The 26,019-nt window shown below is 41.9% G+C and overlaps 1 protein-coding gene across 1 annotated transcript in view; it reads left to right on the top strand.

Annotated features, from left to right (window-relative positions):
* The window catches only part of ADAMTS17 (ADAM metallopeptidase with thrombospondin type 1 motif 17), a 168,812-nt gene that overhangs the window by 111,681 nt on the left and 31,112 nt on the right, over positions 1-26,019 (top strand). The window contains exons 15-19 of the mRNA XM_030456917.1: positions 4,523-4,643; positions 12,353-12,433; positions 16,825-16,982; positions 20,540-20,699; positions 22,672-22,807. Coding sequence (XP_030312777.1) covers positions 4,523-4,643; positions 12,353-12,433; positions 16,825-16,982; positions 20,540-20,699; positions 22,672-22,807 — 656 coding nt within the window. The remainder of the gene's footprint in view (positions 1-4,522; positions 4,644-12,352; positions 12,434-16,824; positions 16,983-20,539; positions 20,700-22,671; positions 22,808-26,019) is intronic.

Raw genomic sequence — 26,019 nt, 5'->3', positions numbered from 1 at the left:
TGTTGATGAATCTGTCATAACCAGCGTGGTCTGTACATGATTAATTTGTAAAATGGCACATGTTGCATCAATATTTATATTTGATCCATTGAGACAGCTAGTTAGTTCAGCATATGGGAAGCATTACAGTTTTGTGAGCCTACAATGTCATTTCTTACCCAGGGTGGGTGTATATAACTAAAATAATTGTGTTTATGTAGCAAAACACACTCACGCAGGCTGTATCAATTGAGCTCTTGCACAGCCATTGAAAATACAAATAAAAATATCATTAAAAAATAATCCAAGCAATACAGAAAATAGTTCTCACAGAAGAATCTAAATGACGTGTGTTCAGAAGAGAAGAGGAGTTTTCCTATGCTGGAGCCAGCAATGACTGAAGCTGGAAATACCACCCAACAAGTAGTGTTTTCAGATGTCTAATTATAAAAATGAGAAGGGGGAGGGAGAGGAGGAAGGGTGGACTGAGATATCAGCTCAGACAGAATGAATTTCAGGCCTCTTGCTCAGCAAATGTGCAGTTACCTGCTAATTTGAAGGTCAGTGGATAGTTCCAAAACATGGTAGCACAGTAGGAGACTGCCTGGTTTCAAGGTCATTAAGAAACCTGGGGATATAAATGTCACTGTCCAGGCTGAGGATTTGAAGCCCCAGAAGAGTCTTGAAGTTTCTTGCCAGCACTTCCATGTTTTAACTTGAGCAAGGGACTGGCTTGAGTTAAAATCTGCCTCCTCAGAGTCCCATGGATGCTGTTAATGGCAGCACTGCAGCACTGCAGGCTTTCAACAGCCAGTGCAGGCAGGAGCTGGAACTCCTGGGTGGTGTCAACATCAGTCCTTTTGCCAAAGATATGGATATCACAAGTCCATGTTGGATGGTACAGGGAAGCTCCAAGACTCCAGGAACAGAGCTGACAAACACTCCCACAGATTACTAAGCAGATGGTGATTACACCAGGCTGGCTAATCACTTTTTAGTCTTCCTTCTGAACACAGATGAGCTCCAAGTGCCTGGCTCTCTCCTTAGTGGATCATGTTGGTGAGAATCCACAATTGCCTCCCTTCTCACCAGTCCATCCAAGACTGATGGAACAGAAAATATCCATCTGTTTTTGGATGGGTTAGTCCATGGACTCAGTTTGCTCAACTACAGGATAAATCTTGGGTCAGAAAACACACAGGATGTTATATGCAAAGTCCTTCTTAACTTACAATATAAAGCTTCCCCTTTTTGCCTTTCTGATTCTACAGAAAACAAATAACCTTACCTTGGTAAGGACTGCACAAGAAGCAGTGACAAAACAAGTTGGAGATGGTAGATATCAAATAGCTTCTTGAATAATTTGGGTTTTAAGGAGTTGTTTCTGCACTGTGGGAGCTTGACTTGGTGAAACGTGGGATTTTCCCACTGCATACAGTTATTTAAAGCCTCACTTTTTTGAAAGCTTTCTGCAGATTGAGGATGTCTCTATTTTAAGGACTCACAGTATGATACAGCACAGTGTCAGTGAGAAGCTGACCATGGACAGACTTGAGGTCTTCTCCCCAGTCTGGTGGGGCTCAGGCTGAGGTCTCTGGTTGCTGGTGATGGGCTTTCTCTCTGGATGTGTCTCTCAATGAACACCACAAGGACTGCTGGCAGATATTTTCCTCCCAGAGGGATGATACTCACTGTGTTTTGCTTCCTCACCCTTCCAGCCCTGTCTCTTCCCCTTTGCCATTTGTTTGAAAAGTGGCAGTCTTTCCTGTGTGGAGGCTTTTTGAAGGAACCAAGTGACCAAGGTGGTTGCTGTGAAGTGTTTCTGAATGACTTAGCAGCTTTTGGAATTCATTGTCACATCTTAGCAAAAGCTGTTTCATTATGTAGTGTTATTAACTATACTTTTACCTTGGAAATGACTGGAAGGCTTGGGGGAGGGGTAATAGGTCTAATGTTTATGTAGACAAGAATAATGTGCTTCCAAGGTATTTTTCCCCCATAAAGCAGCAAAACACACCAATTTTCATCTTGAAGCCAAGAAAGAAAACTGGTTTATTCTCTTTAAAGATTTTTACTTTGTAAGAAACCATTTCCTGGACTAAACCTGATGGGGCTTTAATCCTCAAGCCCTGGGCTGATAGGGGCTTGTGGCTGCCCTATGGATGGGAGGGATGATGCCATTGAAGGGAAGACTGCAGGGGCCATTCCCAGTTCCTTCAGTGACAGGGAATTAGGATGAAGATGAAAGGTGAAAACCAGCAAAGATTGTGAGAGGTTTATTTATGGATTTAGTGGGGGCTCTTTCCATGCCCTCAGAGAGGGTCTCCCAAGCCAAAAGTGTGTCAGTGAGCTAGTGATCATGGGTGGAAATGGCTTGTCTTGAACCCCAGTGTCAGAAGAAGGGGGACTCACTCTTTCAGAGGCTTTGCTGGCTTGCACTGGTTTACATTATGTGGGAAACTACAGCCTAAATACAAAGCATGTGATTGCTAACTCCCCATTCTTTGCCTGCCTCTGTTACAGCCCTACAGACTCCTCATGTAGCACTGGGAATAAGTGTGGTTCAACACTCATTATATTCCCTTTATTCATTTGTGTGCTCACACAGTGCTAATAACAATGCAGTACAATAAAAGATAGCACAAGGATCTTAAATTAAATGCAGCCTTTCCAGTATCTCAGCAGGGTGGCAGGCAGGCAGGCATATGTATTTCCAGCTGCCTTTCAGCAACCCCATTAATAAATCATACTTATTTTCCTAGAAGGAGAACTGCTGGGACATCCTTCTGTTTTGGGGGCAGAATCACATTCAATCTCCCCAAACCATTTGTTGGACATGAGAACTGCAACTGCCAGAAATTCCATGATCTTCTTCCTACTTCAGCTCCCATTTATGTAGGTTTTTTCTTGTAGTTCTCATCCACCAATGTAAATGCTGTTCTAGTTCATGAGCAGCATTTCCCTGGTGTGTGTTTAGGATGAGCATCCTTCCTCACCATGTCCCTGTCTCTAATGGTTTACCCAGGCAAACACTGCCTCAGAACATGTCTGAATGCTGGCAGTCTGTGATCCCTCCAATACATCTGGACTTAGGTACTGGCCAATGTCTTCTGAAATAAGAACATTTGAGTCCAGGTCCAGATTACATTACTTACATGCAGACAGTTTTGGATAAACAGCCCAAGTTCTCTTAATATTTCCCTGCTTACCCTATTTTTCAAAATGTTTGTTGTTTTGATTGTTCCCTAAGATATGTCTCCAACTTTCCCCTGGCTTTATTAGAAGAAAGCAAGGAAGGGAGAGACCCAACAGCCTTATTCAAATAAATATTATTAGAGACAGTCTGCTAATTCATTTGCCAAGAAACTGTTTATCTACAGAAAAGAAATCGTCAATGTATTTTTAATAGTAGAATCCCTGCTAATAACTTGCATAATGACAGCTTTTAATTTAGAAGAAAATTATGTTTTAAGAGTGAATGGCTGATTATTTTGAGGGTCTTACATGGACAGAAAACAATTTATATAGACTAATGACAATAAGTCTTACCAATCTCAAGATCTACAAATGTGCAGTGGTCACCATCATAATCTGGAAATGCTTTATGAATAAGACATCACCATGACAATCTCTACAGCCATGTGGAGAACACTGTGACTTTTCTAGTAATAAACATCTGTGGAAGCAGAGCTGCAGATTTTTATTGTAAAAAGTTTAGGTGGGTGTAGAAAATTCTGGAAATATCATTTGAAATGAAGCTCTAGGTGAAACTGTTAAATTGCTCCTTTTTTTTTAGCATTCAGTGTCTAAGCTTAGTATAGTGCAAGCATCTTGAAAATTTCATGATTGTGTAAGCAATCTTATGGTATGGATTGGTCAAACAAGATCCTGACCTTCTTCTACTGTAGGACTTTTGCATTGCAGGTATCTTGAGCTATTTGATTAATGAGATCTTTTATCAGGTATTGCAAAATTATAACCAAAACTGAATGTTGTGTTCCCTGTTAAGGTCCCAGTCCAGAGCAGGGCTCCTTCAGTGAGCAGCACAACTGGAACTTGTAACATCACTTTGAATTTTTGTGTGGTGAAGGGCTGTGAGCAGGATTCTGATTATTTGGGTTTATCTTTATTTAAGGAAGATCCTCTTCTGAACTAAGAATCACAGTAGTGCTCCCTGTCTCTGGGAAGTCTTTCAGCTCCTCAGATGGAAATTGCTATATAAACACAAAGCATTGGTTTAATATCTGTTGTGTTTGAAGGAAGTTAGGGTGGGTTAGTATGAAAGCTATGATGATAAGTGGAATAACTAATATTTGTGTAACTATCTGCAGTTAAATCTTCTGAAACAAAGTTCATACTCTTAGTGCCAGAGAAGGGGGTTACTGAAAGACCAACCCAACACCTTTCCAAGCGAGGGCTCCCCTGATTCAAAGTATTCTCTTCCCATTCAGGTTTTCAGTCAGTTGTCAATCTTAACTTCAATGTTTAGAGATACTTTAACCTTGCAAACAAAATAATGGGGACCTCTGGTTGTTGTCATTAGAAAATTGGCTGCGATGGAATCATTGGCTCAGCTGCCAAAGAGGATCGCTGTGGGATCTGCAGTGGTGATGGCAAAACCTGTAAAGTGGTGAAAGGAGACTTCAACCACACCAAGGGGATGGGTGAGTAACCCTCAGCAGCATTTTGGGGGAGCAGAAGTTCTCTTAACTGCTGGAGGAGAGTTAAAGTGTTAGTAATAGCTCTTCTTGGATTGCACTGGGCTCATCTGCTGTAATAAACTCATACGAAACACAAAACAAAACCCAACTCAATTAAAATGGGGTATCCTGTGTCCTCCTTCCTCAGTTGCCCACATATCAGCTATTGCCTCTGTCTGAAATTCAGAATGGATTTGTGTTTCTTGTTTTGAATGCTACCAGTGTTGTTGATTTTAAATAAGAGATGATCACTGTAGCTTTTGCAGTGGGAGAGAAATCTGATTTCACCACCATCTTGGAGCTCTTTGACAGCTCAGAATGATGCATGTTGCTTGCCACAGATGATTCATGTTATAATCAGGATATCTCATTTAAATGAGATAGTAATGGAAAATTTTTACTGATTCCCTGCCAGCAGTAGTGTCCATTATAGGAGACAAGAGCTTCCAGTCAGAGCAAAGACTTTCTCCTCTCTTGTTAAACACTGATGTATCTACAGCTTGGTGCTGGAATTAATCTTTGTTCCAGAGTGTCAGTATTGCACTTCTGAGAGAACTGTTATCACACATCCTAATCAGGCAAAGGGAGGGAGAGCCAGATTTAGGACTTGCAAACTTCTCCAAGAGGAATGAATTGTCCAGAAATAATTAATTCACATTTGGTAACTACAGAATTGCTATTTTTTTTTTTTTTGTGGAGAAATACATTCAACACATGCTACTGCAGTATTGAGGTCAGCAAAGCACAAAGATTCCCTTTAAGCACACATTTCAGTTCTGTTTAGTTACTAGAGCAGCACTAGTGCTTAGCAGCTTCCCTGAATCAAGGTCTCAGCACTGAAATCCAAGGCTTTCATTTTGTTTCGTGACCTCTTCCTCTGCACCCTCCTCCTTATCTGTGGAACCAGCTGTGATCCATCACCTCTTCTGAGATGCAGGTAGGATTTCCCACCTGCACCACGTCTTTCTGGAGGCCATTTGTGCTGTCACATTGCTAGGCTGACCTGTTGAATGATTTTCCTGCATTATTGCCTTTAACTCATTTGTCTTCAGTCACTTCCCACCTACTTTTATCAAGGCATTTGCATTTGATGCAGATGGTGGGAAAAGTTTCTCATTCCCATTTCTGTAGCAGATTTTGTAGTTGCTGGTGAACTCCTTAATTGCCCCTGAAGAGTAACTATCTTTTCTCTTTTCCAATGAGACTACAAAACATCTTGTGCAGATAAAGATGAAATTTCTGGGTCACTGCCATGAAATTGCACCCGTTTCCAGCTAAACAAACAGACTGCTTGAGGGTGGAAACTTTACAAGGCTGTAGGAACAGAACAGTTTCAGCCTTAACTGGCAGGTTAGCTGCCAGGACACTGCAGGAGGCTTTCACCCCCAGCATTCTGTAACCTAGTATGAAGAGATGACTGGCGGAATCAGAGTCAATGTTCAAACATTTATTGAGCCCTTTTCTTGGGTGCTTATCTGAGAAATACAAACATGGCAAAATGTTGCTTTATCAGTGCAATGTTTCCACCTTTACCCATCTCACATAATACACAAGATAATGGTTTCTACAATTGCAAAGTCATAAACATTTATTAGATGCTTTGATTTATTAATTTTAAAGGGAATTGGATTTTATGAGGGAATAGTTTTAAAAAGTCACATCTATGATATGCCAAACAATCTTTATTTCTATACATCTTGGCTTTTTATTTTGTTTAAATTGTGCTCTTTTAGTGAGCATCTTAGCCCACTAAAAAAAGAGTATTGTCAGTGTTTTAATTGTTCACTGTTCATGTTTTCCTCCTTTTGGATTTCTTTTATATTAGGCACTGAAAACACACTTGTTGGTTTCACTTCTGATTCCCAGCCCCGATTCTGGCAAGCATTTTATGTGTTGGGAATTATTCCCATCAATTGCTAATTCATTAGGTTACTTAAGAAAAATACTGGGCTTTTTTCTTTAAAGTGACATCTAAGCAAATAGGCACAAAAATCTGACAGAAGTTGGGGCAAAGGAGAATGCACAATATGAGGGTGGTGGCAGAGTCAGGGTTTGGATATGTAAATCTTTGCACATGTCTGTGGCAAATCCCCATGAACTTGCTGTGATCCAAACGAAGGCCGATGCTCTGAGTCAAGTGTGCTGATTTATTATTTCAGTAGAAAATAGACCTCAAATTTCAAGATTGGTTTGGAGTGGTGTCTGTTTGGGGAACTGCAGCTGCAGCCTTTGGGCCAGATCCTCAGCTGCTCTGCACATGGGACTCCATTAACTGCAGGACTGGTCCCTCTATGTCCTCTGATTGCAAATGGTGTTGTTAAGCCCTGTGAACTAAATCCATGCCAACTCCTTTCTGTTTCTTAGTAACCAATAGTCATTGTAAGAAGGTTTCCACATGTGTGATGGCAAAGGCCAAGGCTGTTCCCAAGTGTTTCTCGTGTAAGATACTTGAATGCTGTTTGCAGTGTCAGTGGGTGCTGGTGACATCCTTTGGTGTTGGTTGTCTTCTTTTCATTGGATTAGATGGGGAGATTGGTATCAAAAGCCATGGATAAACTTCAAGCCCTTTTACTATTTGGCTTGGTGTGTCACAGGTAACAAGTACAGAGCCTTTTCTTTTAGAACACTTATGCATGAAAGAAAGCCAAATTTTAATTCAGTGAATAAAAAGAACCAGCCCTATTTCTTTTTTTCCCAACCTTAATATCACAGATTAGGTTCTACCACCCTGGTAGGGCATGATGGTGGACCATTCAAAGTTCTTTATAGAGGTCCAGAAGTTCAGTTCTTGCCACCTATGATCTAGGGTGATCCAGCTGTACCTGGATTCCATTTGTCTTCTGGGGAGAAGGTCAAAAGCCTTTATTTGTGATGCTAAACATCAGATACACTTGTGTGCAGCTGTCTGTCTTCAGTAGGCCAACTAAATGCACTGTTTAGACTGAGGTTTACTTTTGACTGGCAGCATGCCCTGTCCCTATTTCTACAAAATGATTTTTCAAAAGCAAACACAGACTTGTTCTGAAGTCCATCTCTGTCTCCTTGCCACTGCACAGGAGGCCCAGAAATACAGGACAGCTCTTAGGCTCATATCTTTTGGGTAGCTGATTTATCACTGACTTCTTCTGTCCGGACTTCAGGGCTGTGCCTGTAATGTTCAGAGACCTTCACTGAGAAGGAGACCTGCATCTGTCTCTCTTGATATTTTCTTTTAAGATGGTGAAAAAGCAGACTTCTTATTGTGTTACTTGTCTAGCACCTATTTAAAAGAAAGAGGGGATGTTTGAGCAGTAGTGCTGTAATACTGTCTAGGAGTGTATTTAACCAACACAACTCTTTTTTTTTTTTTTTTTTTTTGTCAATAGGATGTACACCTAAATTATGAGAAAACAAAACCCTAGATCTAACTCTGGGATGTCTTATAAGGGTTTAAATAGAACATGCAAGTTAGAAATCCCAGCAACCAACTATGCAGCAATAGTAGGAGGCTTTGAATTCTATCCATGGCTCCCTAGTGAAATGATTTTCTTCCAAATGAGCTGTATCCCATGGCTGGAAATGGACAGGTACCAATGGAGGAATTACTAGGAGCAAATGAGATTCATCACAACTATTCATAAAATGGACATACAGTTACTACTTCTATACCACTGCAACAACTAGCACTGAACTGAAAAGGTACAAGGTGGGAAGGGCCATGGAGTCTGAGCTGCCCAGCTGGTACTTACCCCTAAAATGTCAGGGAAGCTGTGCTGGCCATGACCAGCAGGTAGGCAGGGCAGTTTGATTTCCTTGGCTTCTACCCTAAAATCATTTTTTTAAATCACTTTTGGGGAGTTTGATAATGGGGTGAGCACTGCTGACTTTCTCCCACCTGATTTTCCTGTGTGTACAAAGATTAGATGTGATGGTACAGTGCCCAGAGATCAGTACTTTCAGCCATGGGATAATTTTTCCTTTACCTCTGAGTCCTTCTTTCATTGCAATGTAAACCAGGAGAACAGTTTTGTAGTCAATCAGTGACATTCTGAAGTTCACACTAAACTTTCTGTTCTTTCTGGGAATAATATCAATGGCTAACAATGGATTCTCCTGTGTGAGCAGCTTTCCTCTTGCAAATCTCTCCAGCATTTAAATGAAGATACAGTAGCCACTGTTCACATATTAATCTCCTTGATGACAAAGCCACCTCTTTGTTCTGGTGTCTCTCCTAATATGAGTTACACCATATAATTTGTATCTAGGATTTGCTTCAATCACAGTCTTACATTCCTGAGACACTGATGTAATGCAGATTATCCAGAAAGATTGGTGCATGCCAAAGTAACTGTTCCCAAGGTGGAGTATACTGCATGCAGCACTATAAATTATCAAATAATGAAGTTCTCCTGTTGTACTTTCAAAGCTTCATCTTAACAGGCTGATTTATGGGTGAAATTACTAGAAATACTACCTGATAGTTGCCAAATCTCATCAGTCTTTAACCAGTTCCTCATTTAAAGCTGAACTTTAATCCCAACCTTGCAAACCCCTGCATTGCAGACAATTATCCTAAGACCTAACAGATCTTTGAGAGTCCTTGACTCAGGGCCAGCACTGGGACTTTTTTTGGTCTGCCTAGCTGACACTTGATAATCTTTCTGGCAATCTGCAGTTACAGTTTGCATAATAAAATGTGCCTGGAAAACCATGGAAGTGTTTTCTGGTGCAGTTATCTCAAAGATCAGGAATATTTTGTGACATAAGCTCTGAGGACGACTGGAGTGGTGGTATCCACCTGAGTTTGTACCCATGGCAAATTTGCATGAATGTTATATAGTCTGTTTGCAATAGGATCTGACCACTAACTCACACAATATTGCTGGAAGTAATGAATGAGAGTGTCACAGTGCTCCCAGAGGGACATGCCCAAGAATTCTGCTTTATCCCTGAAAGAACAGGCCAGCTCCATATGACTGCAAAGTGCTTCACAGTTCAGTAACTGAAGAGTGACTGTCAGCAGTCAGGTTTGTGCCACATGATCTCAGTGAGTTAGCACAGTGTGTTTCTTCTTATTCAGGATCTATGAATACAACCCCCAAAAACCATCAATCAGGATTAGAAATTACACGAGGAGAAAAATCTGGTAGAAGACCAAACTAAACAGTCTCCTGAACTAATATGCTATTAATAGCTTGCACTCCACTATTTACCATTGTAAAAAGTAACATAAAAGTCAACTTTTCCACGTGGTGTTTTTCTCCTGGCATGGTGATGAAATGAGAGTGTATTTATGGTGCTTGCTGCACCTCAAGCACAGCTCACTCACCTCTAAAGCAGTGTGACACACTCCTGGCTGCTGTCAGGGCAGGGGACAGATCCAGAGTTCACTCAAGTTACTCACTGGCTTTCCACTAAATTCAATGTAACTCTGTATCCAGCCCCTGCCTGCCTGAGCTCTGAGCATGCACATTTAGAAAATAAATAAGTAAGTAGTCCCCCAATAGGTACATTAAATTACCTGAAACTTGGGCATGTTCCAGACTGGGTTCCTAACAGGGGTGTTGAGGTGTGTCACAGGGCTGTGTCCCCAGGACTGTCATTAGTCACACCTCTGGTGGTTGTTTCTGTGCATGGGGTGCAGTGAGGATGTTTTATTTCTGAAACACTTTGTTTTGACTATAATTTGGTATCTCAAGTGATGCAAAAACCAACTCCTGGCAATGTCTAGACTAAAATCCAACAGCTGATTGCATAAAAGGTTTCGGGATCACCTTAGAAATACTGAGCCTGGATATAATGAATTTTCCCAGTGAAACCCACTCTGTAGGAAGGGATGGGAGAGCTACTGCTCCAGCTTCTGTACACAGGCATGGTTTGCAGCTCTGCTCAGCCTCTTGCTTTTTCTCCTGCAAGGGATAACTGACTGCTTTGGAGATATCCTGATTAAGGGAGAAGTAAGTAAAGAGGAAAGTAAGTAAAGAGGAAGAAGTGAAAAAAAAAAAAAAAAAAAAAAGGAACCAAAACTGAGCTGAAGGTTCAAAGGGAAAGTGTCATTCAGATACAGTGGTCAGGGAAGAAGGGAGTGTGTCCAGCCCCAATCAGCTTTCCACCCAATGTGCCTCATGAATCCCAAAGCTCAAGCCATATTCGTGGCCCAACAAAGGGGTGGGCACTGCTGGCTGAGACAGATAGAAATGAATCCACAGCCTGAGACCCAAAATCCCCATCTGTCTCCTTCTGTGTCACAGTGATAAAAGAATCACTTAGTCCTGAGAAGCATGAGGCTGCCAACATCCTTCTTTGAGGTCCAGCAGAAGCATAAATCAGCTGCACTTGTCCCTAAAAGAGCTCCCCAAGCATTGCTGAATGTCAGAGGAGTCACTGCTCCTTATGCCAGCACTTCTCCAACCCATTGCTCCAGCCTGCCCACAACTCCCATGAAGGCAGGGCTGACACAGAACACTTTCACACAACCCTGTAAAGCAAAGAAAGGGGTGAAGGAACATACAGGGTAAGCCACTTAACATCTAAAAGAGAGGGGAGAGCAATAGCTCAAAAGAGGTGTCAAGTTATAACCTGCAAAGTAAACTGGGTGGCCAATTAGAAGGAATCAAATCATGGTTGTGATGAGATTAGTGTCATTTACAGAGGACTGATTCAGAATCCAATGAAGCCATTGGGAAAATTCTGCCTGGCTCCCATACCTTTGAAATGGGCCCTAATATTCCTCAGCTTTATAGTGTAAAGGTACCCATGGAACAAGTGTGTAACTCCACATTGCTCTGTGGTGGGGGAAATAGGCTATGTTTCCTTGTAGGTCCTGATGAATCTTGCTGTCATGCTGTTAGTTGGAAGTGGTGTAATTGCATCATGTTGCTGGTTATTGAAGGAAACACAACAGAGTTTAGATAAAGCCCAGGAGAATTTAATAAAAATATGATGGGACACTATAAAAACTTCCCTACTGTGTCAGATGCTCAGGTGGTCTCACTTGGCATGTGCATCTGCTGGCAGCATTTAGAGGTGACTGGTGGTCAGTCCTTGAGAAACTTCAGCTCAGTTGTTGCATTAAATCTGAGCTGAAATTCCCAATGCAAGGAGGCTGTTGCCAGTACATTCTCAGGAATTTTTTTTATAAAGCTGGACTGTAAATGAAACCAAAATTTTTTCCCCCAGTTGTCCCACTAAATCCTGCTGTTGAGTTTTAGCATCACCAAAACATTTTGTGGAAGTGAGTCCTTTCTGAGAATGCTCCCAGCCTCGAGCAGGGTTTCCCTCAGGAAGGGAAGACAGGAGCATCATTGATTGGAAACTTCACTTCAAATCCCAGATGTCTGTTCTGTATTGCATTCTGTGTCCTGACAGTGACACTTTGCATCAGCTCAGGAACAGTCCTCATGCATCCCTCTCAGTGCTGGGGAAGAAGTGGGGTGATTTGAAGGAAGCAAATCTATTTGGGTGCAACCACGAGCCTTAGGTCCCAATTAAACATCACAGAAGCATTTATCTCCCTCTTCCCAGGCTGAAATGTTAGAACCATGCATGTCACAGCAGTGAAGCCAAGGCAGGGATCAATGGAAATGTTCCCCAAGCTGGGCAGGAGTTGATTTTTCCATGGTGAGATACTGAATGATTGATGCCTTTGCCTGTCTGTGTCACCCTCTCATCCCTCTGCCCTTTTGTTGTTGTAGGTTACATTGAAGCAGCTGTGATCCCTGCAGGTGCCCGGCGGATCAGAGTGGTTGAGGATAAACCTGCTCACAGTTTTCTGGGTAAAAAACAAACAAACAAACAAAAAAAGACAGAAAAAAAAAGTTTTGATTTAAAACTCAGCTCTGTTTTCTGTTTCTGTAACATGATAGGTTTGTTGTTGCCAGGAAGAGGCTGTTGATTTAATTCTTCTTGCAAACTTTCTCTCTGCTTTTGTGGCTTGGTTGATGTGATAGTATGTGACACTTACAGGCCCTGTGCAGCCTGAAAAGACCAGAGAATACTTTTATATAGACAGAAGAGTTCCTGAACAGAACTTGGCACAGGCTTGAACACAGCTGCCAGGAGCTCACAACCCTTTGGGATGGAGTGGGAAAGAGAGCAGTACAGTGAGGCAAAGGAATGGCAGAGATAGGGATAGAAAGGCTTTCAGCTCAGACTGGAGTACAGACAGGACAGGGCAGCTGATAACCCCTCAGGGACCTGACTTGAGGTTGTCTGCACTGTTCCCTGCAGTAGCAGGTTTTCACTTCATGCTGTTGCCAAGACCTGACTCTCTGAGGTGGGCTAGCTGCAGCCTCTAGCCCACTTGCCTCTATTTTCTCAGGCCAATTTGTTTAATCCTCTTCTCATTTCTACTTCTTCATTCCATTTGAGAGGAATGGGCTACCTATCTTCTTCTTCCTGTTGGAAATAAAGTTTTAGGCACAGGTGAGGGGTCAGATTTGTATCTGAGGTTGTTGTAGGGCAGAGTCTGTAAATGCATTAATTGTCCAATTACTAATTGCTTAGATTAAAGATTGGAAGGGCATCTGTAAAATGCCCCCAGTTATCTACAATATATATCTGTTAGCCTGGTCTTCTGCTCCTTCTCTCCAATGTTTCTCTCCAGTGTTTCTTTTTGTGTCATTACTGTGCAGTAGGTGAAGGGTTTTGGTCTTTAAGGAAGTGCTAGGAACTGTTCTTACTTGTGTATGTTCTAGTTCTCTCAAAGTGAGCTTCTCAGAGTGGAGACACTACAAGTTTCTAGGATAGCAAAGCATTCTGGAAGATGGAATTGTTTTCAGAAATACATCAGACCTTGGGTAGGAACTCTGAGAAGATCAAAAAGCTCGTTGCTCTCTGTTTTGTAGAGTGGGAACTGAGGATGTCAAACTTGCTCATGGCTATGGGGGGAGTCAGTAATAAAGCTCAGATTAGGACCCTTGGTTTCTGATTTCCATGTTTTTTGCTTGTAATCCTCCTTCTCTGCATCCAAAAGGAGATGTTAATATCCAGTACTGGGACACGGGATGTCACTGAAAACATTCACATAGTGATTGTGCCTCAGAATTTCAGCTCTAGTGCCACTGGCTTTCTGTCTTGAGAGGCTGCCAAAGTTGTCAATTATCACTTGTAAGGCTGCTTTTTTTTTTTTTTTTCCTGTCATTTCATTCCAAATACAGAGGGGAAAAAGAGGGCAAATCATGTCATTCAGCTACCCTTAGGTCAAGAGCATTGGCATTTGTGCCACTTGTTGGTAGGAAGCACATTTCACTACTGCTAGTGTTACCCCTAGTGCTACAGCCAGTTTGCTGGGAGAGGATTACGCCTACATGTAAGATGTTTGACATAGCAAAGCACTGGTGGAACAATGAGAGCCAGTGTTTCCTTGGGTTTTCCAAATACTCTGCCTTCTGGAAGCCAGTCTTTTTGTATGTCTTGGTGGGATTTGCACAGAGTATTTGTCTGGGGCTTGGGATTTGGCTGATAGCTGCAGCACTGAGAGTCTTCCATGGAGCTGGGGACTGCCCTTCATTGTGACCACATCACCTTGACTAAAGCAGCTGGTTCCCCACTGGGTGGTGAAGATTAGAATTGTGTGTATTTGAAAGCAAGCCTTGGCCCCGTGTGCATCACATAAAGATAGACACAAATCTGGCTATTTTAAAGCTTCTGAATGTTTTTAGCCCTTTGGTTCGTGATCAGAAGCCAGGAGAACCACTCTAAGCTTTCCAGGTTTTTTCTCTTTCAAGGAACACTGGACACAAAGAAAAGATACCCAGTGTCTTGCTAGCCTAACCTGAAGAATATCAGCCAGGGCTGTTTCAATAGAACAAAAAAGATGACCAAGAAAACAAAATTCAACCACTCTGATAGGCCTCATAACACACTATAAATCCAGGCCTGAGTATGGAAGGATTTTCTATTTCAATTCCACTTACAAAGTTGAGTCCATTCAGGCCCTGTTTCCACACAGAACCGGGTACAGCACTTTGGAAATGAGCCCAGCATAATTTGGAATCATTATTCCATGTGCTGGGAGCAGTGCCTGAAGAATTTCCCTCCACCTACAGGCAACCCACGCTGGCTGCCTTGGCTGGCTGCAAGGCTGAAAAACCACCTTGAACAGGAAATGCCTCAACAGTTTGTGTCCATAGGCTGGGAAGTAAGCTGGAGGGACCCAAGGTGGAAATAGAGATCTGACAGATGCCAGGTTTAGAAATAGATTGGTCAGTTCCTGTCCTCCAGCCAAGAAGAAAAAAACCCCATGAAGTTACAGGTTGTTGCTGGGGTTCCTTTTTCTTTTGCACTTCTGCTGTACAGCTTTGAGCCAGAGGAAGCTCAGAGATACTACAGTGGGTTCTTGCTACTCCCTGGATTTACCCACAATGGGGGGAAGAGAAAAAGCTGTGCTGTGTTCCCCTGCTTGAGGCATAGTGTCCCAGGAGAACTGCAGCCAGCTGCCCAAGGCAGAACAACTCCTGTGGGTGTGAGCTTAAACCAGTGAAGACCCTTTGGCAAAAAGGGCTCACAACTGCTTTCTTATTTGGGCTTTTCCACCACAGGCAGATGCTGAGTCTCCAGTTTAATTCCTTCAATCCTCAAGGAGCACCTTTGGGAACAGGTGCTCTTTATTTCCAAAGTGTCTCCTCAGTCAGTAAGAGAGCAGTGCCTGCAGTAATCAAAATCAAGCTCTTCCTTTGATGATGAGCTGGAACCAAAGTATAGTTTTAGTCATTCAAGTTCTTATACAGTGTTTTGAGCATGTGCTGTGATATCTTTACCAGTCAGCCATACTACATGGAGATAGTTTTATCTCATCCACTGCTTTGATTAGTCATGTTCACAGCTCCTTGAGGCCAATGTGATGGCTGCTTTGATCTTCCTGGAAGCCACTAAGCTTTGGCAGAGGAAAGCAATCCTGCTTCAGAATTCTGTCTGAAGTTTGCAGAAGGTACTTTATAGATTGAGGAACAAAGCACTAAGAAAAGTAAGCCACAGACAGAATTATATTTCTGTAACATGTAAATACCAGGACATCATCATATCCCCAGTCTATGTGCCAGAGAGAACATTCCTCAGAAAAAAAGATTCCCCCACAGATATCCTATGCCTCCTGAGGAAACCATACCTGCAGTTTCCATTTTTGGAGCCTCTAATGGGACCATGAGAGCTGTCAGGAAGGTTGTGTGCAGCAGGACAGAAGGATATTCCACCTTTTTCCAGTAACTACCAGGATGTAGAGTCTGAGAAAGGTACAAGACCCAGAGGACATGGCAGCTTCCAGCTTCTCTAGACTTCTCCAGAGGTTAGACACTAGAAGTGACACTCAGTTGATAAATTGAACTAAGGAAGCCCAGTAACACATGGGATATTCTGTCTGTCTGGTGTCAGGGTAAATTTGATCATGGTGGATGGATCTCCACAAATGGGCCTGGGACTTTGTCTGTCTTAGAACAGGGTCTGCAGATTTTTTTATTTGATAATCAAAAGGGAAGATTTGATCTCAACTGCTTCTGCCTTTTGAGAAGATATCAGGAAGTATCCTGGCCATCAGTTTGGCTTATTTTTGATGCTGGAGCTTTATAATGCCTATTCTGTTTTTTAACTTGAAAAAAAAAAAAAAAAAAAAAAGCCTCTGGATTATCTTGGAGCAACCTCAGGGCCACTCTGAACTGTGCCTGTAGGTAGTGCTTGCAGGCTGGAATATTCTGCCCTCCAAGCTTGAGGACAAGGGAGTGTTAAGCTCATCTGTCAAGCTGACTTTCTGTCTCCTGACCACTTTTGGCTTTTGTGACTTGACTTCTCTTTACAGCCACAGCAGCTAAAAGTTACCTTGTGCACTGTTTGCATTACTGAGTACATACAAATTCAGGAACAGTTTTATTTTTGCACTTGCAAATCTTGTATGTAGCAACCAAGAGATTTGAGTGATCTTTTTTCAAGGAAAGCTTAGGAAAGTACAGTTTCAAAAGCTGGTCCTGCTTTTGAATAGAGAACATACCCAAGTTAGAAACATTATGATGAGCCAGCTAAGATTTAAACTTTTTTTTTTATTCCTGTTAAGCTCGTGTCTTTTATAAGGCTGTTGCTTCTTGTACTTCAGGTGGGCTGAGACAGAAGCTCAGTAGTCTATATTGTAATTACAAATTTACTTATATTTCATCCCATGGTCTTTGATTCATTCCAGCTTTAAAAGATTCCAGTAAGAGATCCATTAACAGCGACTGGAAAATTGAGCTTCCTGGTGAGTTTCAGATCGCAGGCACTACTGTCCGGTACGTGCGAAGGGGGCTGTGGGAGAAAATCTCTGCCAAAGGACCAACTAAAATACCACTGCACTTGATGGTAACTTTATATCCTTTGTTTGTGTTTCTTAAGTGATGCAACATAGAGGGCTTAGAGTTAAATTTTGGTTATTTGTTTGCTCACCAGTGTTTTTCAGACGTATGCATTAGTGCCTGTCGGTGCTTTCTTTTGCAGCATTGCAAGGGCTGGAGAAACCCAGCTCACTATCCCTTCATGTTGGTGGTAGTCTTAATGTCTGTATCTGTAAGATAGCTGTAATAATACCTGCCACATATATGTGTTACTAGTTGAAAGCCTGCAGAAAGCTTTGCAATTTCTGTAACAAGCTTTGCATACAAACATAGAATATTTAAATGTCTGCATCATTTCCTGTAACTTTTTATCCAATTACATTTTTCTGTGTTCCGGTTCTTTTTCTTGAGACTTTTGCCATGTTTGGTCACTGAAAGCTGTCTGTAAGCACTGCTAAAAATCAGAATTCTCTTCCTTTCCTCACCTGAATTTTTTGGCTTGCTGGTGTTCATTGTGCAACATTCCATGGCCCAGTTTGAAAAGCTCAAAAGTTGCTTGAACTTTTCACACACTCACAAAATAATAATAGTAATACTTCACTTTGTCAGTACTTTCCCTGTGTCAAAATGTGCTGCATAGGAAGATGAAGTGGTTTGTCTTTGCTTTATCAGACAGATGAGTGAGTTTACTGTGTTCACGTGCAGAGGAGTGTAAAGCTGGATTCAAAGAGGTTATTACTGAAATAGTCCTGCAGCTTTGGGCACACTGGCACCTTCCTGTCTCAGCCATGGAATTCAATGCCTGCCCACACAGGGAAGTGTATACAGGAGCCATCTTCATCAACAGAAAAGGAGCTTCTGCTTGACTTTGATGTTAACACAAGTGTTCCCTCCTGAAGTATCTTCTACTTCCAAGGTCCTCCTAACCTCATGGAGGAAAAAGGAGTTGCACAGCTACTGTTTGTAAAGATGCTGTGCAGGGTTCCTTGGCCAGCCCTTTGAACCTCCCAGGGTGTTACTTTGTTGAGGTGCACTGCAGTAAAATCTGGTACCAGAATTTGTGAACTTCAGCATCAGAAGAACTCTCTTCTGAAAGAAATGCTCGTTTCCCTTTCATTAAGAAGTAAGCTACTAGCATAGGAAACTACAGAGTATGAGGTTCTCCATGGGTAGTATCCTTTTCATGTACAGGCTGGCATTTTCAGCACATACGAGCAGAGGAAATTTTCCTTCTTCACCTTCCCCCTCAAAATGATTAAAAAGGAGGAAAGTAGAAGTTAAGCAGAACATTAAAAAAAACCATGTGGCTTAAAATCATTGCCAGTCATAAACAAAGCACACATGAAGTCTTGTCTTCAAATCAGATATTAATCTTTTTCTTGATACAGGGTAGTGGATTTCATTCTCTCAGCACACGAAAGGCAGGATGGTTACCAGTTACCTCTAAATAGAAAACTGTTGTTCAAACAGTGGTGGAATACACTGGACTGTCAAAAAGCCAGAAGCTTCAGTCAGTCCATTGTGGCCTGCATTTGAAACCAATTATACACACATACACACACCCCCCAATTATGTATGGCTACAAAATTGCATGAAATTGGTTTCATATGGCCTTTAGATTCACAAGTCTTGCACCCATATTGAGATAATAAGGATTTCTTTTTAGGAGTTGGTTTTTAATACTTGAGGCAGTTCTCCAAATGCATTGCTGTAAGTATATTTCTTGGAGAAATGAATGTTTGTGTATCTAGGACTGTGCTAGACCTCCTCTTGGCAACAGAGGACAACCAAACACTCCCAGAGCATAAAGATGCCTTAGACAAGATTGATTGATCAGTTCTGTAGAACAAGCTGTTTGTATCTCATGCACTTCAAGAAAGCCAAAGCAAGACTTGAGTTCTCTGTCTCTGACTGCCTGGTATTTCAAATTGTCTTTACAAAAAAAACATTCATCTTTGAAACTGTGATGATCACTGCCTCATTTTTTCAGCTTTGGTATTCAGTTCTAGTAAGGCTCCCTGTTTAGCTGAAGCAAAATCATATCTTTGTTCCCTACATCTTCTGGAAGATGCTTTTCAGCCCATGGTTATGCACTGCCCAGAGCAACTCATGGATGCTGACTTTGTGTAGTCCCACAGTGTTCACTGCACAGACAGCTTTGATAGGAGTTATTTCTGCAAATCTCAGTGGGAAACAATTATTTTTTTGGAGAAAATAGCATTTGCTTTTTTATTTGGACAGCTGCTTGCTTCACTTCCAATAGCCCTACTTAACATACCTGAGTTGATAAAGTGCCACTCGTATTTCAGTACGTGACAAGAACCAGCACAATTCATCTGCCCAGTGCTGCTAAGGTTATAGGGTGTTAAGAATAAGTAAATCTAAAGCCACCCTCTCAGTAGTACTTCTGTGGCATTTGTTCATAGTGTGGTAACAGATCCCATCCTCCACTGGCTGTCTTCTACTCACTTCTGGCTTAAGCCACTGAAGGTGAGAGCCAAATGAAGCCCAACATGTAAATCAGAACAGGACCAGAACTGTCATCTTCCTGTGGTGAAAAGAGAAGCATTTTTCTCTGTTCCTCTGTCTTTGTCAATAGTCAGTGAATTTTTGATTAATAACTTGAGACATCACGTGTGATTCCATGGGAAATATTCAGCCTGCTGTTGGCAGCAGGTTTCACCTTTCCTAGCAGTATGAAGGGTATGAAAACCCACATGTTGCCAGCAGCTGTATGGTAAGGCTCTTCCTTGTCAGCCTCGGGTTTCTGAGATAATAAAATCCTGCTCCTACAGTTTGTCAGCAGGAACAGTCATGCTCACTTTGAGTGTCACATTTTCCAGGAGGCTTGTGACTTCTTTTTTTGCTTTGGTTGCTTTTGCTTTGAGAGAGATCACCTTCCTGCTTCAGATGTGTTGGTAAACATTTCTGACTTCAAACTCTAGACTGCTGCAACACAGCTCAGATGCAGCAGTAAATCTGCAGCTCAAAGTCACAGAGAATGGCTGAAGCTGGAAGAGACCTCTGGAGATTCTCTTGTCCAAACCCCCTGCTCAAGCTGGGTGGCATGGAGCAGTCTGCCCAGGACCATGACATAACAGTAAAATGTCAACCCAGAACTTCCACATCCTGTATGAAGGAGCCATAAGTCTGAGCTGCAGACAACTTGCTTTCTAGAAAACAGGGGGAGGACAAGTATGATGAATGACTTTTTAACTGTAGATGCTCATTAGAATAGTTGTGATATGAAAACTGCTGATTTAATGCTTCCTGCTGTCTTAGTATTTTTCTCTTCAGATAGCCATGGCCTGCTGATCACATTGGAGGCTTAAACAAAATTATGCAGACAAAATTAGACATTTCCATGGCTGTTTTAAATATTCCCAAAATCATGAGCAGTTATTGCTCCCAGAGATGCCCTGTTTTACTGATTCCACTGTCATTTCAGGCTTGTAGAGAAAGAATTGGTTGCCTTTCATGAGGTACTAATACTGTCAAACTATTGGCCTGAGACAGGGTCTCCAGCACTACTGTCTCTGCAGGACACAGCACGTTACAACAGCTTTTCTTTTCCTGCTGAACCAGGTGCTGTTATTTCATGACCAGAATTATGGAATTCATTACGAATACACCATTCCTGTAAACTATACTGCTGAAAACAGAAGTGAGCCAGAAAAGCAACAGGATTCTTTGTACATCTGGACACACAGTGGATGGGAAGGATGCAGTGTGCAGTGTGGAGGAGGTAAAGACTATTTGGAAGCTTGGTGGGGTTTGCTGTTTGGTGTTTGCAGACCCCAGCCATTAGAGAGGTGCCTGCAGAAGACAGGGTTGCCAAAGCATGAAGGAAACCACCCATGGGAATGGATGTTGCCATAATGAAGTCAAATGAGAGCTCATTCTCACCAGTTCTCCCAGCTCTCATCTACAGCCCCACAGTTAATTTTCACCCAGGATTTTGGCAGGGACACTGCTTTCTGGGGTCATTACCATAGCCTGGAACCACACCTGGATTAGTGCTCCACAGATGGCTCAAGGGGCTGTGTGTGTCTCAAGGCTCTGTCACATTCTTGGAGCAGAGTTTTCACAGGTGTTCAGGCATGTTCACTGAAAGACACTTCCTTACCCTGGGATGGAAGGGGGACAGTGTTGCTGTGACAGCTCCTGGAGATTGCATCAGATGCTCTTAATCTGGGGTGGACTATCTGGGGTTTCAAATCACACTTTTCAGATGATCCCTTGGATGTGGTGAGAGAGGTTTGCTGAAACCCCAGGGGGGAGCTGATGCCTGTGAAACCAGAGGCTGGTTTGTCAGTCAGTTTGTCTGTTGATTTTTCAGGGCTGGAAGAAGGTTTTTCCCTGAGGAAAATGGCATTCTGGGCAGTCTTTCTTCACCAGCAGACACAATAATTTATCATATTACATGACACAAAGACAGTGCTCATCTTCACGTTTGAAGGCTCACTGCCCTCAGTGCCCTGAAATTATCAATTTATTTTTTTCTGTGAAAAGAACTTGTTTAAAAATGGACACTTAATTTTACTCATGTTTTGAAACAGTAATTTCTTAGAGCCATTAACTCTCACTTGAATGAGTAGAGTTTGTGGCTCCTTCGATTGGTGTTGCAAGCCTGCCACATACTTGTGACAATCAGTACCTGTCAACATGGCTGCTACAGCAGTAGCAGCTTGGATGGTTCTTCTCTTTGATTGTCAGATGTTTGCACTATTTACTCAGCCTGGGAAAAGCCTTTTCCCTTCCATAGAGACTTTGACAAATGTTTTTCATAACAGAGTTTGAGTTATTTTTTATTATCAGCTGCAGATTATGAATAAACTCAATGTGATGCTGAGTCAGGGTTGAGAAGATGGTCTGAGAAAGCATAGTAATTAGCAGTAAGGCAAAGTTGCATGCTGCAGGGGTGACATTTTCCTTGCCACATCTGGTCACTGCCATGGCACAGCTTTCCTGGTGTCACAGAGTAGAAGGCTGAACCCTGAGTGCCACACTGCTGAGGTGAAAAACAGTGAGATGCAAAACCAGTGAGAAATGCTGGTTACTCCTGAGATGTCTCCCACTGGCAGTGTTTATAAGTGGTATATCTGGAGAACCAGAAGATGAGAATTAATTTATTTTAGTGGCTTAGTGTGACCTCTTTGTGAATAAGCCAAATCTATCACTCTTGAACCCTGGTCACTCCTTTTCAAGCTGACTCTTTCTAAATGAGGAGCAGCAAGCTGCAGCTGTCCTGTCATTATCAGTCACTGAGGGGTGGGTGGAGAGTTGTGTGGCTTCAGCTTACAGAGCTGGAGCATCTGTCCTAGGTGATTACAGGGCACAGACATATGTGGAGGAGGAACCAGGAATGAAAGCAAATTGTTTTCAAGATCATTTTCACATTAAACATCAGAAAGAGAAAGCCCAGTGTCTTGTTCCTGTGCAGCAATCAATTTCACAATTACTGGGGAAAGATTTGTAGATTTTCTGGAAAAAAAAAAACCAACAAAAAAGCCCCCCCAAAATAAAACAAACAAGCAGAAGAGTAAGAAGGTAAAACAGAAGTGGGAAATAAGATTGCTTGAGGAGATGAGTGTAGATGACGTTGTAGAGACAGCAGAAACCTGCTAGCTTTTGAGTGTTGGTTAACAAGGTAGCATGACTTGGTTCTTAGCCACTGGTTTCCTTTTTCAGAGTTGTTTTTTTTCTTTGACTTGTAGGTGAAAGGAAAACCATTGTGTCCTGTACTCGAATTATTAACAAGACCATGACCCTGGTGAATGACAGTGACTGCCAACGAGTGAATCGCCCCGAGCCCCAGGTCAGGAAATGTAACACACACCCCTGCCAGTCACGGTAAGGAGTTAAAAAATAATAAAACCCAATATCCTTTTTTCTTCACAAATAGCCCATTTCCAAAGCTTCCATCTGGTGGACACGGTGAAAATGTCTAAAAATATTAGAACATGTTGTTAGCCATAGTAACCAGCTGTAATATTCATTTCCTTTTGTTGAGCAGGTCAGATTTTCATTACCTCAGAGTCTATTTAATTTGTGGTCAGTAAGGCCAGATTCCTTCATGCATTGTTTGGGGATGATTTTCTTTTCCCCTTGGCTGCCTCCTGGGTGACAGAACAACTTGCAGTGTAAAGCTAGACAAGAGGGCAGTGACTGAATAGTTCAGACTGGGAGTCTCCAGGTGAGGAGTGTCTTTTCTTCACGTAAAGTTTGTACAGGGTCTAGCAGCCCCTGCAGACTTTTGGAAGTACACCTGAGTGTTTCTGACATAATGAAATTGTGATGAAACACATTTTAGATGCTTTCCTCAGTAAGGGTGCTTTTCTGCATTAGGAAGGGTAATTAGAGATCTAATAGTAGTGAGTTCTCAAAATAATAAAAAGCTCTCTTTTTACTTTGGCAAGCACTTTTAAATGAATTAATTTGGATCTGCATTGTATGTAAAAAAAAGATATTTCTGGCCCAAAACACAGGAAGGCAAATTAATTTGTTCATTTTGTTTGTTAACAAAAAAGTTCACTCTTGCTCTGCAGTGATGTTTAGCATTATGGAGTAAGGTAGATGGTCCATTTTTGGTTGCAGTTAGAACATCATAGGATGTTTAGGATAAAGGATAAAGCTCAACAATATCTAGAAAAGTATATTCAAAACAACCTGCTAGGTGTTACATCTTGTCTCATCAGACAAGCCATAGAACCATACCTGCAAAGCTAATCCCACTGGAAGAAACAATAGAGAAAATGAGAAATAACACACTTCCTTCTAATTAGACCTGCACTCTGATTAAAGTGCCCTGGAGCAGGGAAATTCTGTTTCAGGTAATCCATCAACAAGGCTTGGCTGTTTCAAGTTTCAGTTTCTGTCTGCACTGCCTTTTATTGCTGTTGTGCACTCTTGTGGCTTCCAGTGGTACAGAAAGGCATCAGGAGATACCCTGTGGGCTTCTAGGTGTGTAAGGAGAGCTAAAGTCCCAGTGACTTCAAGGAAACAACTGTCATTTCCATGAGGAAGTTTCCTGAATTCAGGGATGCTGGGATTTCTCTCATGTTATTCTTTCAGAAAAACTGAAACAAGGAGCATCTGCTCATGTTTCTGCCCTGGCCAGCGGCCTTTTGTGAAGCCATTGGGAGGAGACTGGAGTCAACCCAGGCAGGTCTATGGAGGGGTTTCAGGTGGTAGAGAGGGAAAAAAAATCAACTAAAAAAAACACTGGAGGAGGTAGGCAGCTTCTGCCTCTACTAGCTGAGGGCAACAAAGGAGGTCTTGGTCATCATGTGCTGTTTCTTGATGGGATCTCCATGACCTTGAGTCCTTGGTAAAGTCTCCTCTTGACTGCACACCTTCACCATGACTTCAGTGCCTGTCCAGGGCAGTGACAGTGGCTTAGGTTAAATCACACAAGACCTCAAGAGAAAAGAGGTCTGTTCCCATATCCAGATTATGTTATTTTGTGGATTCAGGTCCTGCCCTTAATGGTATTCCAAGGTATCTCTTCTTCTGCATGGAGTTACCAGGCCATTGATAGCCAACCTTTAGCACAGTTGTCCCCAGGAACAATCAGCACTGGCTCAGTGACTCTCTCTTTGGTCCAATTTTTCTCAGAGCAGTGACAGCAAACACAAAATGTGCTTATTACCTAGAAAGGCCACAAAATCCTTGCTGATCATCTGATAGACCACATGCTCTTAGTCCCTCCGTGTAGACCACACTTTCACACATAACTTGCTTTTGACTGGAAACATTTTCAGAAGCACATTCTCTGTGCCTCTGTAGAATTTAAATTTCCACTTGCGTTTGCCCACCCAGATATTAGAAATGCATACTTAGCATATTCTCTGACCAAGAACATCTTAAAGAAACCATTCTCTTTCACCATGTCAAGGCTTTTTTTTTTATGAGCCCTGAATTTGTTTTAGTGTTTCAAGTAAAATTATTGTAGCATCTTGTTACATTAAGATCCTTTCCTCCTTTCCACTCAGACCTAAGCCTGTTACCTGAGTGCAGAAGGAACAATGCTTTTCTTTCTGCAGTAAACCTGCTCTGTTCAGTGTGTTTTGAGCTACACTTGCACTTTACTTAAAATTTAAAAGAATCACTTTACAGAGAATTTCTCTCTAGGGAAGGCTCTTATGGCCAGCACAGGACTAGGTCATAGGACACTCATTCTCTCTTTCTCCTTTGGATGTGCTTTGTGACTTCAATTCTCATGCTCTTGCTTTGCTTCCTCTCTCAATACCTGTATAATCTGGGTTGCAAAAGCTTTGTGGTGGGTTGACATCATTTTATATAAATGAAAGAAGAGAGGAGGCTACTGCTGTTTAGATTGTAATGAAAATTTAAAAATAATCCATGTTGTAGGTATAAAGTGATCTGGAGGAAAAAAAGGGTGTGATATTAATAATAGTGTCTTTCTTCCAGTATGATCTCAAAGTGCTTTGCTAATTATACATTCCTTTGAACTTCAGCCACCTCTTGTGAGAGCCAAATAATGTGGGGCAGGGGACAGTAGTTTCATGAGGCCAAGGAAAAGATTAGAGCTCTGCAACTGCAACCCAGCATCTGAAAAAAGCAAAGCAGGATTGAAAAAAGGATTGGGTACACTGACATGTTTTAAAATTACATGTCAGAGAAGAGAATTTTCTTAAGGATTTTGTTGAAACTGGCAAAACTAAAAGAATCCTTCATTCTTTATTATTGTTACTCTTTCACCTTTTAAAAAAATGCCTCTTTCTTCCTATTTTATTTTTTATGTTCCTTGACCCTCTTTTTCCATTAAATTCTTTACAGCTTCCTTTCCTGTCCCAACTGCACCCTATTAGCACCTCTTTATTCTAATCCTTTGCCTAGCTCTTTAGATATTTTTTCACAAAACCCTGCTGTAACCAGATGGAATCTGGATTCTTGCATGCGGTGCGTAGGGGTTGTTTCCAGCACGCTGAACACCAACCCAAATATATAGGCAAACCCAGCACTCATGTTGGCACCAGACTCAGAAATCACAGATCACATCAGCTGTTATTACTGAAAACATAGGTCGGCCAGTGGCCACA

This window comes from Calypte anna, chromosome 10 (assembly GCF_003957555.1).
Source record: "Calypte anna isolate BGI_N300 chromosome 10, bCalAnn1_v1.p, whole genome shotgun sequence".
Classification (NCBI taxonomy): domain Eukaryota; kingdom Metazoa; phylum Chordata; class Aves; order Apodiformes; family Trochilidae; genus Calypte; species Calypte anna.
This window is presented reverse-complemented; position numbering and strand designations above follow the sequence as displayed.